The sequence below is a fragment of the Anoplolepis gracilipes genome, chromosome 14, assembly GCF_047496725.1.
Source record: "Anoplolepis gracilipes chromosome 14, ASM4749672v1, whole genome shotgun sequence".
NCBI classification, from domain to species: domain Eukaryota; kingdom Metazoa; phylum Arthropoda; class Insecta; order Hymenoptera; family Formicidae; genus Anoplolepis; species Anoplolepis gracilipes.
In genome coordinates, this window is record NC_132983.1 from 1,277,356 (window position 1) to 1,296,784 (window position 19,429).

The 19,429-nt window shown below is 39.1% G+C and overlaps 1 protein-coding gene across 1 annotated transcript in view; it reads left to right on the forward strand.

Moving 5' to 3' along the window:
- Nucleotides 1–19,429, forward strand: part of LOC140673598 (uncharacterized) — a 92,016-nt gene that overhangs the window by 25,204 nt on the left and 47,383 nt on the right. Inside the window, exon 4 of the mRNA XM_072906654.1 lies at nt 3,373–3,515. Coding sequence (XP_072762755.1) covers nt 3,373–3,515 — 143 coding nt within the window. The remainder of the gene's footprint in view (nt 1–3,372; nt 3,516–19,429) is intronic.

A 19,429-nucleotide genomic window follows, 5' to 3' on the forward strand; every position in this document is an offset into this window, starting at 1 on the left:
TAATAGTGAGTACGTGAAGTAATGTTAGATGTGATGAAAAAAAAATCAAAAAATATATTTCTATTCTTCTTATTATATATCGAGAAAAATGACAAGATTTTTAAATACTTTTCTCCCCTTATTTTATATATTATTAAATATTTTATTTAATTATTTAATAGAAAAATTATAAGACGGTACGTGAAATAATGTTAGATATGATGAAGAAAAATTAAAAAATATATTTCTATTCTTCCTTTATATATTCCGTTATATATCGAGAAAAATGACAAGATGGAAAATAACACTAAATTTCGTTTCCGAGGAAATGTTGTCGTAACACGGGGTACCTTTACGTTTCATCAGGTGTTTCGTGTGGTAATCCGGAATGTTTCGGGAAAAATCGAAACGGAAGCGCAAGTTTAACGAGCGCTTTGTTGCATGCTCGACGTTAAGGTCGGAGGTGACGCCGAAAACGCTCGCTTTTAGGGGTGAAATCGGCCGTTTTACCGTCACCTTTTGACACGAGAACTATATTTCGAGTTTGACGCAAATGACGAGCGTCACGTCGGTGTTTTTCGTGGCCTGATATCCATCGCCGGAAATTGTCCGCCTGTTTCATCGAATCGATAGCAGTCGGGAGGTATCGGCGTAAGGAAAAATACACGCATTGTATTGGAAATTACCGTCGACCATGACGTACGAAGCGGTCATTAATCAATCGATGATAAATAAATTGGTGAGAAATCCAAAGAAAATGCAACTGGAAAAAATACAATATAAAAATGAGAAAATTTTATTTTATTCCTTTGGAGACTAAATGGGAAAGAAACTCTCCCCTTTTTTAATACAAAATAGAAAAGTACAAAATAGAAAAAATAACATCGCTAGAAAAGGAGATAAAATTACTAAGAAAGATAATTAACAACAAGAATGAAATAATAAAAGAGAATAAAGGAAGAAAGGATAAAATTCATATTTGAAATTAATGTACAAGATTTATTGAAAATGAATTTAAAATTGAAGATGCACGATGATTTAATCGGGAATCAGTGTCGTCGAAATCGAATCAGAAAGCAAGGAGGAGGACTCGAGATTGATCGTCGCTCGGTTATCGTCGACACGAGGGATCAGGAGCATCGACGACGCTCATCGTTATCACCCCCCGGAATCTGGCGGCAGTCGATAAGACCGAAATCGAATTAAGGCACCGAGGCAGCGGGAGTCCTCGGGAACGAGTCCTTCCAATTAGTTCCGGGATCGATCCGGCTACCGAAATTGGGCGAGCGTTAAAACCTCGGTCGGATCCGGTTAACGTCTCTCACGCTAGGATCTCGTTTGCCAGAAGAGTCTTACGTTTCACGTAAGACTCGGCGAGAGATCCGTTATGGAATCATCTGCATACACACAGGGTGGGACTCGCAAACGAGCCGCTCGCGTGTCGGCAATTATTATATACGTGCGACCTACGTGCGCCGGAATTATCCCGCCGCCGTCAAATTTAAATCGAGGTCGGGTCATTAATCAGCGATGCGCGGTTCAATCGATATCGCGATCATCCGACGCCTTTTTCGGAATTAACGTCGTATTTAAATGCTACATCTCCTTTGAAGACGCCGCGTTTCTTTAAATACTAGGTCAGGCTGTCTACTCCCTGGATTTTTACATCTGGAAAAATCAGGAAATTGTCGTGAAATTTTATTGGAATTCAGGAAATTTTGCTCTTTGTATATTCTAGCAGTTGACAATCTGTCAAGTTGTGAATTATATGTTTAAAATATATATATATATTTAGTACATGTTTTTTTATTGTAATTTTTAATAATTAATAAATTATTGTAACTTGTGATAAAAAAATAAAAATAAAGACTATTTCAGTTTTCTTTTTCATATTAGTGAAAAAATTGGGAAACATATGCAAATAAAAAAATTGGAAAGTATTTTTTGATAAGAATATTTGAGTAGACACCCTGTTAGGCGTACCTTGTAACACGAATTGCATTATTAACTTTCTAACGATGATCGAAACACACGTACCTACGTAAGCGACGGAAAAATATCGACGACAGATCTGATTAGCGCCAAAGGACTCGCAATCCTAATAGGTAGGTAGTCGGAGGGCGGATTTTACGAGCATCGTTAAGATCAGCGGAATGGCCGCTGGAACGATATACCGATTTACTTTTACGTCGCGAATCGCGCTCGATCGTATAATCGCGAGCAAGCAATCGGCAATTCGGTCGCCAACGGAACGGCTCTCGACGACGACGCAGCTTAATAGTGATCCTTTTCAGTATAGTGGCCGATAAACTCTCTCTCTCGGCCCCGCGGAGGACGCAGCTCGGAGGACGATTCGAGAGACGTGCATTTCGGCAGAAGCGATCCTTTCCCTTCGCCTCTCCTTTTCTTGTCGCGAGGATCCAAATTTTTCTCTCCCGTCGCGAGAATTGAAAGATTCTCGGGATATTTGACAGCGTGAGAAATTTCCTGTAAAGATTCATATTTTTTCTGAATTTTCAGATCAGTGTCTGAAAGTAATTTCGGATAATCTGTCTTAATCTTTAAAGTCATTTTTCTGAAAATTTAGAAGAATGTTTGAAACTTTAGACACACTCTTCCGAAAATTCGTACAGCGTGTCTGTAAGAAAACTTCAGACATGTCTGAAGTTTCGCAATTATTTTTGACAGATCAAATTGGATACCTTCTTCCTGTCACTTGGTTAATGACAGAAACAAAGAATCGCGAAGGAGAAATCCCATCCCTATCTTGTTCCACTTAAATATTCGCTCCCTTGTCTCACGATGTCCTTGGGACTAACCAACCGCACTTGTAACGTAAGTTCGATCCGTGAATCCTACAAAAGTCCATGGTCTTAAAGAGACTCTGCTTTTGCTCTGGTAATCGCTTGGTATGGTTTGTCTGCAACTGCATGCGAATTTTCTCTCACGAGTCACCCGACTGTTTGCAAATCTTTTCGCGAACGCACGTTGATCCGTCGAAGTTGATTTTACATTTCCACGCTTTTATATAAACTTTATACAGCAATGAAAAAAAAATCATACTTTATTGATATCAGAAAAAATGCAGAAAATTGTGAAAATAAAAGATACAAAGTAAATTAAAAGGATACGTGTATTGTAAAAGAATGGCATCCTCGTCGGAATTAAAATTTTTAAGAATATATTCGCGACGTTTCACGTGATATAAAAGATGGACGGGAGTGCCTTCTTCGGGCGATCAACGTGCTTTCGAGTTCGCGCGAGAAACATCGAGGATCGAGTTGGAAAGCGACTTTCGGCGATTCGATCTGGCGTTTCGCGCGCGAACGAGTTACATATGTCTGGATCCGAAATAACGTGACTTTTGTTCCGTCGGGATGGGAATCCCGGTAGAGGGTCGCGAGTGCGTGAATTGCGGCGCTACTTCGACACCGCTCTGGAGACGGGACGGCACCGGCCACTACCTCTGCAACGCCTGCGGGCTATATTACAAGATGAACGGTCAGAATCGACCCCTCATCAAGCCGAAACGACGCCTGGTAAGTACCTAAGCTGCGTTACTTTACCTACGATTACCATACTTGTGCGAGCAGACAACGTAACTTGCTGAAAGCGATCGATTAAAATATTATACGATGGAGAAAAATAGCCATCTTTAAGTAGATTACGGTCTTATCCTTTCACGTTTAAGGAAGATTGCTATTTTATATAAAATTTACATCTTACTGAGGCTAGCTTCATAGGACATGTGCTGAAAAATGACGAGGAAATATTTGACATTTCGCGTAGTTAAATCTAATGTGACACGTATCGAGGGAATTTTATATATCGATAATATTGTCAAAAATTGCCCAAGGTATCGGACACATTTTTGTCTAAATTTCCTGGGTATTTTAAAATAATTTCAAGTTCAGAGTTTTTCTGAAAGTTCAGAAAAATGTATTTTTATAAGAATATTTTATTTAGAATTTTATTTTCTAAGGAATATTCTATATTACAAGCAAAATTTATTTTGTATATATATATATATATGTATATATATATATATATGCTTATTTATTTATTTTATTTATAGATCCTCTTAAATGGAATTAACGTATCATTTATTGTAAAAACTTGTCTAAGAATTTGGACAGATTTTTGTCTGAATTTTCAGACTAAATGAAACTGACAGTATAATTTCAGATAATTTGTCTTAATTATTAGAGTCGTTTTTCTGAAAGTTTAGAAGAATCTGAAACTTCAGACACTTCAAAAAATTCTGACAGTGTGCCTTGAAAACAACTTTGTCGGGAAATTAATTTGATGTTTTAATGTAAAAAAAGAAAAAATATTACGTCCATCTATTAAATACAGATGGATGTATTCGTAAAAATGCGTCCTTGATCGTTTCCTTCGTACAAGCGAGATACACATACTTAATTAGCGGAGAGAGAGAAGCCGAGTTATGCGTTTCTCGCGCCGTAGTAATCAGAATGCAAGATAAAACAAGGCCAAGTTAATTTCCTGTACCCGCTGATTAATACCGCGTGTGCGCTCCGCTCTTCTCTCCGTTGTATGATTAGCAACTCTATATCGCCCCGATGACGGCGGGTCGAATGATTTTCGTCGTGTGTGGAGAATCTTATGTATTGGAGAACGCGCCTCCGTTAACGAGAACATTCCGGGGAACACCTTAGTCACGTCGACGGTGAGATCTTCACGGTCTAATCAATTCAAATTGATTGTTTCGAAGGATGCGAGGCCCGAGTGAATTCTTTCCATTGCGCTTGCAATCTTATTTTTACATCAGACAATTATGAGATATATTTTAAAATGTCACTATACTAGGAAAAAAATTGCCTAACAATTCAGACACATGTTTGCCATTTTTGACACTTTATTTTTTTACAGTGTAATCGAAACAGCCATTGATTCTACCGTGACATTGTAAAAAATGACTGAAGTTTTTTCTTACAGACACACTGCCTAACTTGAATTTTCAGAATTTTGATTTTTCCAAAAAATGACTGTAATAATTAAGATAGATTGTGTGAAATTACTGTCAGCCATGTAAGTCTGGAAATTAAAAAATAATAAAAAATATTAAATTATAGAATAAATAATTGCATGTTAAAAAAAAAACATATTATTAAAATAAAATTAAAAATAAGAAAAAATTAAAAGAATATAATTTTTATATACTTTTAGTTATCAAATCAAAACGTATCTGAATTTTTAGACAATTTTCTACAGTGGATGATCTACGTTGATTCTATCAAAGAGGTCCCTAAACTGTATATATAATAAATAAACAAATATATATATATATATATATATATATATATATATAATAACTAAATTTATCTAACTAAATTTTTTTTCTTATGAAGTAGACATTTCTTTTGACAAATGGGATATCTTGATAAAATGAGACTCGGATCGTTTTCAGGAGCGTGTTTTCAATCATAGAGTGCGAAGTTTTGTGCAGAGACACATATATCGGGACTCCGTCGCACGATCGATATCACGTGAAAACGGTAGTCGTGGAGGTTTCGTGCGATCGGCTCGTAGAATTCGTGTGAACTCGATCTATTTTTGGCGACTCGGCTTGGCACCTATGTAGATGGAGCAGGCTCGTCCGAAGTACCGATGCGGAAACTCGATACCGTCGGCCGGCCCTGCTCTTCCTCCTTCCTTAAGTTGTCGTTTCGGACTCTCCTCCCGGACTGCGATTCGATCTGGCTAAACACTCACGAGAATTCGCGGAATCGATCACGAAACGCGACCGAAACGTCTGCTTTATGGCTTACATTCCCCGTCCCTCCATAATCGCGTAATACGGCAGGATTGAATTTCTTTTTCCTTTATATCGTATACATAGTGTGTCTTGAAACACACGTTATTTTAGGCACTCAAATCTTTTGTCAAATCAATTGACAATACAAAGTTAATCCTTGTAGGTCGCACTTTTTTTCCCTCTGCTCTTGGTCGCAATTTTAGCAGTCTCAAAGTGCTCGAAAAAAAATCTACAAAAATTTTTATATATTCCTTGACATTTGTAAAAAAATAATTATATGCAATAAAGATAAAAAAATTAATTTTAAACATTTTTTTTTTTTTTTAAATTGATTAAGACCTTTGAAATATTTTATTGTTAAAAAGGATTAATTTAATATTTTCCCATGTGATTTAAAAATATTAGCAGAATAAAAACGAACGAGATTTCGACGGAGAATTTTCCGCATTAAATCTTGATGGGATTCATCGAAAGTATATACGAGAGAGAGAGAGAGAGAGAGAGAGAGAGAGAGATTTTTAAAGATCAATTAGACGTTTAAATGTTGCACTTTCGCGCGGGCGTCAACCCTCCGCCTCTCTCGCTCCAGATCTCGTCTCGTCAACAAGAACGAAATGCAACGGATTGCAACGAACGCGTTGCATCGCGTTTTCACTATCCCTCTCGTCGTTGCGAGACTTTCTCCTTTCGGTGCGCGATAGAGCAAGGTTGATGGATTCAAAAGTTTTTTTCACCGGCCGGCGTCACCGTGAGTAATTATATGCCACGCGTTAATTGACCAAGTTGTACAAAACAGCAATGCAACGCCGCGTAATTTCTCGCGTTCTTTTTCTTTTTCTGCTTAATACGCATCGCGCATCGCTCGCCTTCGTGAAACGCGCCGTGATTTTGCTCGATCTTTTACAGAGGAAAGTTCGTTTCGCCGAATGTTCGATCAAAAACTTTGACTGTCATATAAATCTCTGATTATATGATATATATGATTATATACACATACATATATATATGCAGGTGTTAAAATTCTCTCAGTTTTATTATAAGAGTGTAAATATTAAATTAATTACAACAGAATATTGCCATAATTTTTAGATGAATCAAGGAAAAAATAGCAAATATATTGTAGTTATTTATTTATAACAATTATATATTTAAAAAATATAAAAAGAATGAGAGAAGATCTTGAAAACAACGCATTTCTGGAAATTTTTTCAAAGGAATTTATTTTTTAACGAATATACGAATAATATATAGGACACTCTGTAGGTGCATGTATTTCTCTTTTTTCGATGGAAATATTTAATTTGAAAGAGAGTCGAAATTTGTCAATCGAATCGAATCGAATCGAATCGAATCGATCATTAGAGCGTCGGAGGACATTTTCTACGCCCGCAATTTGTCCACCCCTCGCTGATTAAACAGAGACAATCGTTTCGCGCGTTCGCCATGACGACCCGTACAAATATTATGACGCGATGATGAACCGACACGCCCACCCATCATTCATTTGCGTGCTACGCGTGTGCGTGCGTGCGGCGTAAAAGCGCGGTCGATAGAATATGTATCGATTTAAAGCCGTGTAGAGTTTACGCGCGACATTTACACACGTGTACTAACACATGCGGGATACCAGGCACCTTTGACACGTTCCGTAATTTCCTCGAACGCTCTTTTTTTTTTTTTTTTTTTTTTTTTTTTTTTTGTTATCCAAACGCCTCTTATACTTGTCCCCGCTTATTTCCGGATTAAAAATTCATGCAACTACTCGGTCGAAATTTATCCCCGATTGCTGCCTGTCCTGGTGAAATGACGGCTGGTCGTTCACGATTCTCTCTCCCCCCTCTCCCTACCTCTCCTAAACGTCGCCAAGTATGACAATAGCGGGACGTTCCACGTGGGAAAACGGTATGAAAATTGTTTGTTCATTATACGGTTCAATAAAAAAATTTGTCGAGAAAAGGATAATTATTTTTCGTAATTTCTTTTTCACGTCAAATATACGTCAAATTCTTAAAACTCTTTATTACATCATAATTTCGAGAAGTTTACGAGTAAAATTAGGGAGAGTGGTTTCCTTTCTTTATTGAACGACTCTGAAATGTATCATATGAGTATAAAAAAGATTAAGGAAATTAAACTTTTGTTTTTAATAAAGTGAGTAAAATGTTTTCATGGTAGTGAAAGAATAAAATTTTCATCGAATTTTATTCTCAGAGGAAACACGATTTCTACTCGAGAGAGGGAGGGGTTTATATTCGCATATGCCTTCATCGCAATATGTCACATTTTTAGCGTCCCGTCGCGTCGATTGCGTCGAATCCGGTCACAGATGCGTCGCCGAAGAGCGGGAGCCGCCGATACGATCTGGGAAACAAAAGGCGGCCACCAGGTATACGCACGCGGGTGCGCGCGCGACCCGCCACCCCGTATATAATAAAGTCGTGGCACATATTGCCCCCTGTGTGTCCCTCTTCCTCCTTTTGTGCGTACATATACCCATCGAGCTACACACACACACACACACACACACACGGGAATTCCACACGCATACACGCACGCACGCACGCGTGCGCCGTGAACTTCTGCGACGACGGCGAGTTTCGATCAGGCAGATAGCAAGGGTTGAAACCCCCTCCCTCCCGTTGCGACGTCCGCCATGTTTGATCCTTTACGAAGATAGGCCGAACAGCTTTTTTTTTTTTTTTTTTTTTTTTTATAACCCCTCTTTCTCGCTCCAGCCCTCCTCACTGACAGGTCGCGTTAAGGGCGGTTTACCTTTGTAACACGTGAAATGGAATGCCGCCAATCTGCCATTTCGTGAAAGAACGCGCAAAATATGGCGGAGTACGAATTAGTTTCAACATGATTCGTGGCAACAGAAATATTCGTCTGACATAATATAATTGCGAGGAATTTACATTCGCCACAATACACGTGATTATTGCTAGCACGTGGCTTATTAATATTATCTATCCAAAGAAATGCAGCCTATCGATTCTGGAGAAATTAAATTTTCAATTCAATTCTCTATAGCAATAAAAATGGAGAAATTCATCGATTCTTGCTTTTAATATAAAATGTTTTCATAATTTGTCATTTTTATTTCCAAATATTTATATAAATATAGCATAATAAATAAATATTAATATAACAAAATAAATATAATATAATAATATAATAAGATAAAATAAGAGAATATAATATAATAAAATAATATATATATATAATGAAAATACAATAAAAAATAATTGAAAAAACATAAATTAATATAACATATTGATATAATTGGTTCTCAACGTGAGAAAGTAATGGGACGTCGGCGTTCGCTACTGGAACCGATTCTCTCGACGACGTCGCACAAAGAGAGATGATCCTTTACTCGAAGCCGCGAGTTCTCGTAGTTGAAGGAGAAAGGAGGAAGGAGAAAGAGTAACCTTCTGGGCGCAGAGTCGCTCGTTAACGACTGTCCTACACACGCTCCCTCCCTCCCCCCGTCTCCCCATCGCGTCCTGGCGATGCTTATCTGCGCCCATGCCGTGCAACGTCGAGTTACGGTCCTCCAGGCGTTCCTGGACATTCCAGCGGAAGCTGCGGCTGCCACTGCTGCAGCCAGAAAGCAGCAACCCTCGACGAGACCCGTTAACCTTGCTTTAAAGAGGCACAAAAGGCTTGAGAACCTGGTGGACACGTCAAATGACAGTTGTCAAGTTTAAGATTGTTGAAACGATTCCACGAAGTGACGGAGTTTTTGGAAATGATTCCGAGTATCTTCGAGGAATTTCGAGAAATTATTCCGTCTGAGAGAAGTGTCAAGTCTCGACTTCGAACTTCGCGGCGCGATTTTATCTTTTCGACTCTTCGGGTAGCCAAGATGGGGAGCGCGTCTCGGGTGCAAAGGGTTATCCTCATCGATCTCGGCGCGAGAAATGAACAGTCGAAATTGTCCGACGCATTGTTGAACCCATTGTATCTTCCTTCGTAAAATGAAATAAAATAGAAGTTTCCTAGAAAAGCGCGCAGAGAGAGAATCTATTATTCTCCTTCGCACTCGAATAGTTACAATGGTACTTTTGAACTTTTGAATTTCCGATGGCTTTGTGACAAAATTTGTCTTCCACTTTCCATTTCAATCTTCAAGCTAACATTTGCTTTCGTACTTTAAGCATAGTCGTATCACTTTCTGTGACAACTAATTAATCTTTAAATTAGAAACTGTTTGTTGATTGTCTGTATGAGATATAGAGAACATAATTCTTATATAACTTAAATCAAAGTTCTTTAGACAAATTATATAAAAATAAATTTGAGAATTAAAAACTTTTTATATAAATAAATTACAATGTAATCAATTTAAAAATTTATAATAAATAAATAAAGATAGAAGAAAAAATTATAGGTAATTAATTAAAATTGGATTAATTAAAAAAATTTAGATAAATTAAGACAAAATAAATCCAAAAATTTAGATGAATAAAAATAGAATAAATTATATCGATGTTCTATAAACTAAAAAATTGAAAATAGAAAGAGAATTTCGACTCGGTCGCGAGGGAAAATATAACGTTAATCAAAAATATGTCATTATACATATATAGTTTTACAGAAAACTCATTTTAAGACTCGCGCACACCCCGGCGTGTTATACAAAAATTAGAAAGGATTATGTGTCCCCCTTCCCGCTTTTTCCGCAGCACGCGTGAAGTAAAGACTCTCGTAGAGTAATCCCGGGCAATGACTTGGAATACGTCTTGCGCGAACTCGATTATTCCGCCGCGTGAAAGTATAATTCGCCGGCTCGTGTTTTTCGCATGCGCGCGCCGTGAAAATTTCCCTTCGCGCGTTCGCTTTTTACATAGAACCGACACACACACGCATGCACACATACACATGTGAAATGATGAAAATTTCCACGCACCCCGGGATAATTGCTCCCGTGACTCGTCGACGGTGTAACGCCTTAATTTATGCGTTATGTTCCGACAGTTCGCTTTTAGTTGTTCGCTTTTTTTTTTTTTTTTCGTTTTCCTTTCCGAGGGCGATCCTCCTTCAACGTCGCTCCCGAACCTGTTCTAGAGACCGTAGATGTTACCTCGAACAAAATATCAATTTGGGATCATTGTACGTGTGTACGAAAAAAATCGTGATTACGTTCAAAATTATTTTAAAAAGTGTGACATATAAAACTTATTCATTTTTTTTTTATTTTATTCCACATGTCAATTTATCAATTATTACATCACGATCAAGTCAGGGAAACAATTTATCAATTTGGGATTATTATGCGTGTATGAAAAAAATTGTGATTTAAAATTATTGAAAAAATGTTTCATGAAAACTATTCTAACTAAGTGTCAAACTAAATGTGTCATTTAAAAAAAATTTTAAATTATTAAGATATTATACGTTATAATTATATAAAAAATGTATCATAAAAACTATTCGCGTTTTATGATTTTATTTCTTATGTCAATTAATTAATGATTAAATCAAAGGAACAATTTGCGATTTCTTTCGCTCGCGGGGACAGGATTGGAAAAGTCGGCAAAAATCCGCCGAGAATATTTTATTTTTCATCGGCGTATGAGAGCTCGTACCCAGCTCGTGGTTCGCGGGAAGGAGGGAGAGGGGGGGGGGGTAGCAACACGGCGATTGAATTATGTACCAGATGCAAATACCGCTGTATTGTCCGGTGCCGCCGGCGTGCTCCATCCATCTTTCAGCTTCCTTGAAAATTCTGCTCATGAGATACGCGGATTTGCATCCGTTCACACTTTGAATACAACGCGTACAAACGAATTCGACACTCGTCTCTCTCTCTCTCTCTCTCTCTCTCTCTCTCTCTCTCTCTCTCTCTCTCTCTCTCTCTCTCTCTCTCTCTCTCTCTCTCTCTCTCTCTCTCTCTCTCTCTCTCTCTCTCTATCTGTCTATCTATCTATCTATCTATCTATCTATCTATCTATCTATCTATCTATCTATCTATCTATCTATCTATCTATCTATCTATCTATCTATCTATCTATCTTGCTCGTCTTTCTTTCTCTCTTTCTCTTTCACATTCAGAATCGATCATCGATCGAGACTCGACATCAGACTATTCACAGAGCCATTAAACTTCTCGGGCCCGAATAATAAAATTCAGAAACAGCCGTTTACAAAATTCCCGATTAAAATGTATGTCGGAGGAACTCCTGTTACAATTGCCATATAATGAACGAGAAATCTTCGTAACATTATTTATATTAATTGATAAAAAAAACGATGCCGTAACTCGGCGAGACACGAGCGTGCACCTCGTTTTCGAAAGGCTTTAGTATCTTTCCTGCCGGGATATAATTTCCAATCGAAAGAGAGAGAGAGAGAGAGAGAGAGAGAGAGAAAGAGAGAGCGAGAGACAGACGAGCCAATTAGATGGGCGTGCGCGCGCGGACCAAACGAAATAAATTCAGCGAGAGAAAGAGAGAGAGAGAGAGAGAGAGAGGGAGAGGTGCGAGAGAAGGGCGCGCGTAACGAATCGTCGTAACCTATTAACTTGTAAATTGCTTCCGACTGTTGTGGGCGAGAGGGAGGAGGCGCTCGCGCATAAATTCGCGAAATAAATCCCACGAGCTTGTCGCCTTGTCGGCGAAACGAGACGCGTGACAAAGTTATTGGATCCCGTTAGCATAACCGAAGAGCGGTAACCGAAGACGGGATTAGATTTTGCACCGATAGCTCGTAAAATATTGCGCGTTCGCGCGCGACTCTTACGTCAAACCGGGTCGACAGCTCTCGTAATTTTAATGTCTGCTCCCTGGGAAAAAAACATGGAAAATCTGGAATTCTCCGAGATTTTAGAGAAAGTTACGTATGTGAAAAGAATCTGGAAAATATTCTCCTTACTTGGAATTTTAAACAAAAATGCCTGAAAGCTCGAGGAATTTTCAGGGAATTTTTTTTTTTTTTTTTTTTTTTTTTTTTTTTTACCAGATTCGAGTAGACACTCTGTTAATAGGAATTTCCGTTTAAAATTGTTTTAAATTGTCATAAAAAAAAAAAAAAAAAAGAAAAGAAAAGAAATAAGAACAAGAGGAGGGGAGATGAAAACGGATGCAGAGATCGAGACGTTTGAGACGCGCGAGATTATTTATCAGCGGACTCGAAAAAGATCGATGTCGATTTATGAGAGCGACGAATGACAATCCTCTTTCTCTCTCTCTCTCTTTCTCTCTCTTATGCCTGTTCGTTGAGCGCGATCGCACGCTTCGATCATTATTAACGCGATAATTCAAGCCGCTCGCTCGGTTGCCCGACACCGTTATTCCACGCGCGCGCGTGTAAAGCGTTTCTTTCTTTTTTTTTTCGTCTCGTGGTACACGGCTACTTAAGATTCGGTATGTGCCGCGATTGGACGACCGGATCCGGCCAGCCGACAAGGCGATCGATCATCCACTCCGATCCAAAGAAAACAATTGTTCCGTCGATAGATAAAGCGCCACTCTCCGTACACGTGTATTTATGGCTCCGCACTCCTTCGAAGGAGCAATTCACTCAAAAAGAGAATATTTATTATTAGTTATATTTATTATACGCTAGGCAAAAAATTAAAGGGCTACTTTCTTCCACGTAAAAAAAAGAAATTTTGCGTAGTGTATTTATTATATTATTTTATTTATTATTTATTATATTTTAGTTATATTAATTATTAATAGTTTATAATGATAATCATTTAAAGTTATTGTAAAGATAGAGCCATTATTGAGACATATGTCGACTGTCTTAAATGGAATCAGTATATTATGTCTGAAAGACGAATCGAGTTATAAGTATAGAACTATAAATCAGTTGGTATGCTGTTTCAACTGCAATGATAAATTTTAAAATATTTATATATTATAATATTATATCTCTCTGACAATGCGATAAAATAGTATTATATTTTGTCAAAGAAATGTTAATTTGAAACGAGTCTTTTTCTATTAGCGATTTTTTTATTGAAATCTTGTAAAATAAAGAAATAAAAGATGTCAGTATTTTCAGTGAAATATTCATTTTCAGCGTTTATGAATAAATATTGATCTTGAGTGAAATCTTGGATCACGCTCTTATCAGTGACGTTTCTTACTGCGATTCAATTTAAGAGAGTACAATGGCACTAAAAATAGCGAGTCGAGGAATGCGCAGTCGGCGTGCTTTATTGGCAAGGAATAATTTCTCGCGATCGCGAGGCGAGAAAGCGCGCAGGAATCTTTCTCGCGTGCGTCTCCATCCGTTCGTGTCGTGTCCGAGAAAATGTAATGTGTTTCGTCGTCGTTGGTATAACACGAGAGACTGCCGTGCGCGGGTGTCGATTCGAAAATGCTTTCCCTCCTCGACTGTAAGAGCGTGAAATAACTCGCTCTCGCGAACCGGCCCCGACCGTCTCTGTCCGACGATTCGCGCGAGTTACATATGCAAATCGCTCGTCGATCGCGAAATCTTGGAAACCTTTAACGAAGCTCCCATCAATTCTGCCCAACACCTGGAGTATAACTTGCCTCGCGAGTGGAAAAATTCGTTGCGTCAAATGTAGTGGGCGTGCAGGTGCGTGCACCGCTATCGCGTTACGCACGTTTATCAGTCCGAGGGAGAGAGCACATTCGCTTGAAAACGTATAGGCAAAAAGTTTCCGGTTCCGCCAATCTATTGGAAATGACCAGAAATTTGCACATTGTGAAAATAATTATTTAAATTTATTTTAAATTTAATTTAAATTTATTTATAAAATTTATTTATTTATTATATAATCTATTTAGAAACTGCGATAAAAATTGCAATAGTTTTTCTAAAAGTATATATAAATAGTTCTTTGAATTAAATATATTTTTTGTTTTATTTTAAATATGATATGTATATCTACATTTTTTTTGCAGATTTTATTGTAAAAATCAATTCTTTTATTATATACAAATAGAGATTCTTTATAAAGCGTTGAATTTTATAAAAATCTACTTTTTTTATGAAAGGGTAAAATTTATAAAGAGGCGAACATACATACAAAATGAATGCTACACACGCTATAGTCATGCACTATAATACTTTTCTTTGGAATAGAATGTTAAGTATAATATCAAATATCATTACAATGTAACAATCTATGCTCGATTGGCTGGTTACTTGCTATTGAGGAGACTTGTAGCCGATTCATCGGCGCTCCTTCCATTTCGTTCCGTCGGTGAAAACGTCCTGTTTTTCCGAACGTCCGCAATTGTAATCCTTTTTCCCATGCGGGAACCCTTCGCAACGCCCTATACGGCAGCGATTTAAGGCATCTCTCTTTATTCTCCCTCCGTCAAGAGGGTAGGCAGGGGGGGGAGAGAGGGGGGATTCTTCCTCTCGTCGTGGCAGGGATTCCCTCGTCGATTCCCCGGGGCAGCTGCGCACTCTATCATTGGTCGCGATCTCGATGTATCCCACCCGAGTCCGGGAAACGACCCCTCTAGCAATCAAGGACCAATCCCATCCCGTTCATGTCCCGTTGCAGCAGGAGGGTAGTAGCAGGAGCTATCCCGCGACCTCTCTACCCTTCCTTCTTTCATTCTCGCGCACGCTCCAGCTCGAGACGAATTTCTCCCTTCGAGCCAGCCACCCCAGAGAGAGAGAGAGAAAGAGACCGGAGCCACCAAGGGCCACCTAGGTGGGAGATTTGACGGTGATTTAGGAAATGGTGGCGCGCGCTGCGGACACACAGCTCGATGGGGGAGGGGGATGGAGATGATTTATCTGTTGGAAAGTCTGTAGTAGCTAGAACTGCGAGATTATAACTGAGAAGTAAATGAAACACTCTGGATAGGAATAAACGGGGGAAAAGACCGTTAGAGCTTGATGTATTATTAATTGGAATGCGATATAAATTAAAAGTGTGTTGAGAAATGACGCTGTAAAAAAATTTCCTAAGAATACAGACACATTTTTTTAGTTCTGTCTGAAGATAATTTCAAAATAAAAACTGATTAGATCTGTCATTCTTCTGATTTTTCAGAAAAATTAGAAGAATGTCTGAAAATTCGAACAGTGTGTTGATAAGAAAACTTTGGACATTGTCTGCAGTTATTTTTCACTTTTTGTAATTAGCTATCGATATGGCAGCCATTGGGTGCGGAAATTATGTAGGAATATTAATTGTGCGTTCGAATTGAACTGTATTGTTCGGGACAATAGCAATACCATGAATTTGCGAGATAATCGCGATTAAGGACGAGGTCGCATTGTGTGAGTTAATCCAGTAGCGCATTTACCACTAATACCTCTATCGATAGTGGCGTCTCTAATCCCTGATGCCTGATTCGATTCCGGAAGAGCGACGATTCTTCCAAAAATTTGGACCATTTCCGAACAGCCGCTTATCTATCTTTACGTTCCATCGAGTATCGATCTCTCCCTGTTTCTCTCTCTCTCTCTCTCTCTCTCTCTCTCTCTCTCTCTCTCTCTCTCTCTCTCTCTCTCTCTCTCTCTCTCTCTTGGTTACTCTCTCGTCCGAAAATCGAGAGGGAAAGGGTCGATGGAAGAAACGGGTCGCGCGCTGGCCAATCTTAAAAGAATTGTCCTGGGAGTCCATAAATCGTTCGCGATCGAAAGGGAGGAAGAGTGGAGAAAGAAAGAAAGATAGAAAGAGAGAGAGAGAGAGAGAGAGAGAGAGAGAGAGAGAGAGAGAGAGAGAGACTACACTCTTGTGGAAGGAGCGAGGAAGCGAGGGGGAGAAGAAGAAGCTGACTGGTCGACTCCGTCCACCTCCGGAGAGGACTCCGAGCTGCTGGGCCCCGCGGGCACGAAAAACGCGCGACGGTCGGTGGCGCGTTGGAATAAATCAAACTGGCGTGAAAATCAATTGTAAGACACTCGCCTCGCGAGTGTAGTCGACCTAACCCGTTGCCCACCCCTGCGTTTACCCCTCTCCCTCCCCTCCTCCGTGCTATTCGGTGTTATATACCATCAGGACGAGCCACCGTCCTTTGTGCGCTCCTCCTCGCGTCTCTTTGTCTCGTGCGTGTATGTATGTGTGTGTGTGTAGCACACACGCGTGTGTTCGCACGGGCTCTGTAGCCGGAACGTCTGCGGCTTTCTCGCGCGAGGGGTGGCCGGCGGGAGGGACGTGAGGGAGGGACGTGGGGGAGCAAAGTCAATACGGACATGGCGGTGCGCAAACGCCGGCTACCAGCCAATGCGAAATGTCGCCTGCGGCGCATGACGTCCACGGAGAGAGCCCGACGTCGGCGTCGACGTCGACGTCGACGTCGTGCTCTATCTTGTGTCGGGAGGACGATGAACGGAAAGAGACGCAGGGTGTCTACTCCCTGGGAAAACATGCAAAGAGATTCTCAGCGATTTCTTTTGTATCTGGAGAAATCAGAGAATTCTCAAGGGAATTAATAAATAGTTAAATATTTAACAAAATATTTAATATACAAGTATGTATTTTTTTAAATAATTTTTAATGATAAAAAAATGAAATTTTATGCAAGTGAAAAACGCTTATTTTATTCAGATTTTTTTTTTCCATTAAATTTACAAATCCACTTAAAACTTAAGAGACTCTGTTTTATTTTTCAGTGAAAAGCGTTAAAAAATACATACAATAAAAAAATGTATTTTATTTTAGAAAATTGTGAAATAAAAAAATTCCTTTTACTTGGTATATTTTGAACAAAAATACCTGGAAGATAGGGGAATTTTTTGACAAGATTTGAATAGACACCCCGAAGACGACGAGGCGCGGAAATTCCGGAGGAGGTTCGGGGGAATTTTTCTTCGCATCGGAGAATTTCCGGCGGAATCTGCACGATGTACATCTCATTCGCGATTCGAGTCGAGGATACCGAGACGATCGAATCGATGGCGAATGTCGATTTCGGAATCGCTCCTCGCGATTCGCCCTCTCGCTCGCTCGCTTCTGTGTCCTGCCGATCGATGAATTATTTATGGCGCGCCCGCGTTTTGCGCGACAAATTCCAAGAATGGAACGGCCAGGGGAGAAGGAGCGCCCTCCCCGGTAATTTATCATGCGTGTCGACTGTAAAATCGTTGGCGGTCGCGCGATTTATATAGGTGTACAATCCAAGGATCCAGATGCGCACGATCTTGACGAAATATACGCGTTTTATTTCAATTTTTATTTCGATTTTATTATCCGCGAAACGGATGACTATCCAGTGGAGGTACTTATTTCACAAGAGAAAAATCGATAATTGTCATGAAAATATCGTGCTTTATCAGAATATTCCTTATTTATAACATCTTAATTTTTATGACACTTTTTAATAATTTTCCGCTGTTTTTACAACTGTTTTAATTCTCGTCGAAAATGGAGCCGATGTGTCGCGAAACGAACGAGACACGTCGATCCTCGCGCACCCTTTCACCCTTAGTCGTGGTAAAGGGAGAGGGCGGAGGGTGAGCGACAAGTAATGGCCGCCACGGACGTTATTTATTACGTCGTGCACGCGAGAGAGAGAGAGAGAGAGAGAGAGAGAGAGGCGTAGGCGTAGGCGTAGCAGCAATTTTCAGCGATAACCGAGCGAGCGAGCGCAAGCACGCGGGCTCGTCCCCGCGATTAGTCGCCGCGAGTGAATAAACGATGCAACCAAAGAGAGAGAGAGAGAGAGAGAGAGAGAGAGAGATTTCCTCGAATCGTCGTGATTAAACGCCCCCAACGTAATCGCGCCTTAATCCCTCGCCTTGGAATGTAATCGACGAGTGTTCGCACTCGTTCCTCGAAATCGCGATTTTACGAGATTGTTCGACATCCACTGGACTTTATCAATTCTTCCGAAATTCTTTCAATGTATAAAAATTCTAGAGAAAGAGAAGGTGAGACTCTCGCTCATTCTCTTGACACACGAAGGGAAGACACATTCGCGCAATGTTATTTATCGCGGCCGCATAAACGCGAACGAAGGCTGTCCCGGGCGACAGTCATGGACTTCATCATCAAGACACATTTAATGTTTCCATCATTAAGACGTTTCTAAATGTCAGGCTCGCGTGAAAAAGCGCTCGAGAAACAAGGAACTCGCTCGATTCGGACCTACTTGTTCACCCAGGGTGTCTTCCTGGAAATCATGAAATTTTCAGGGATTTCTTTTACACCTCGAAAAGTCAGGGAACTGTCATGGAATTTTTTGAGACTCAGAAAATTGAAAAAAAAAAATGATTTTTTATTATTTTGCTTTCATATTGCAAGTGAATTATGTTATAAAAATATATATATATTTTTGTTTATATGAATATTCAATATATTTTTAATATTCTATTAAAGTATTGAATATGCAATACATATTTTTTATCGCAATTTTTAGTAGTAAAAAATTGAAATATTATACAAAAATATTTCTTACAAAAGTTATTCAGTTCTTTCCAGCATAAATCTAGCACTTGAAACTTAAGAAACTGTGTGTTTCTTTTTGTATGAGTGGAAAACATTAGAAAATGCGTGCAATAAAAAAATTTATTTTATAAAGTTGCATAAAAAAATCTAAAATCTATTCTCTTTATCTGGAATTTTGAAGAAACAATGTCTGAAAAATCAAGAAATTATCAGAAAATTTTTGTACAAGATTTGAGTAGACGTTCTTTCATCATTTCTACAGTTCTCGAATCCAGATATCAACCTTATTTTTGCGACATTCTTAAGCACTTTTCAAAGTGATCTACGATCGATCT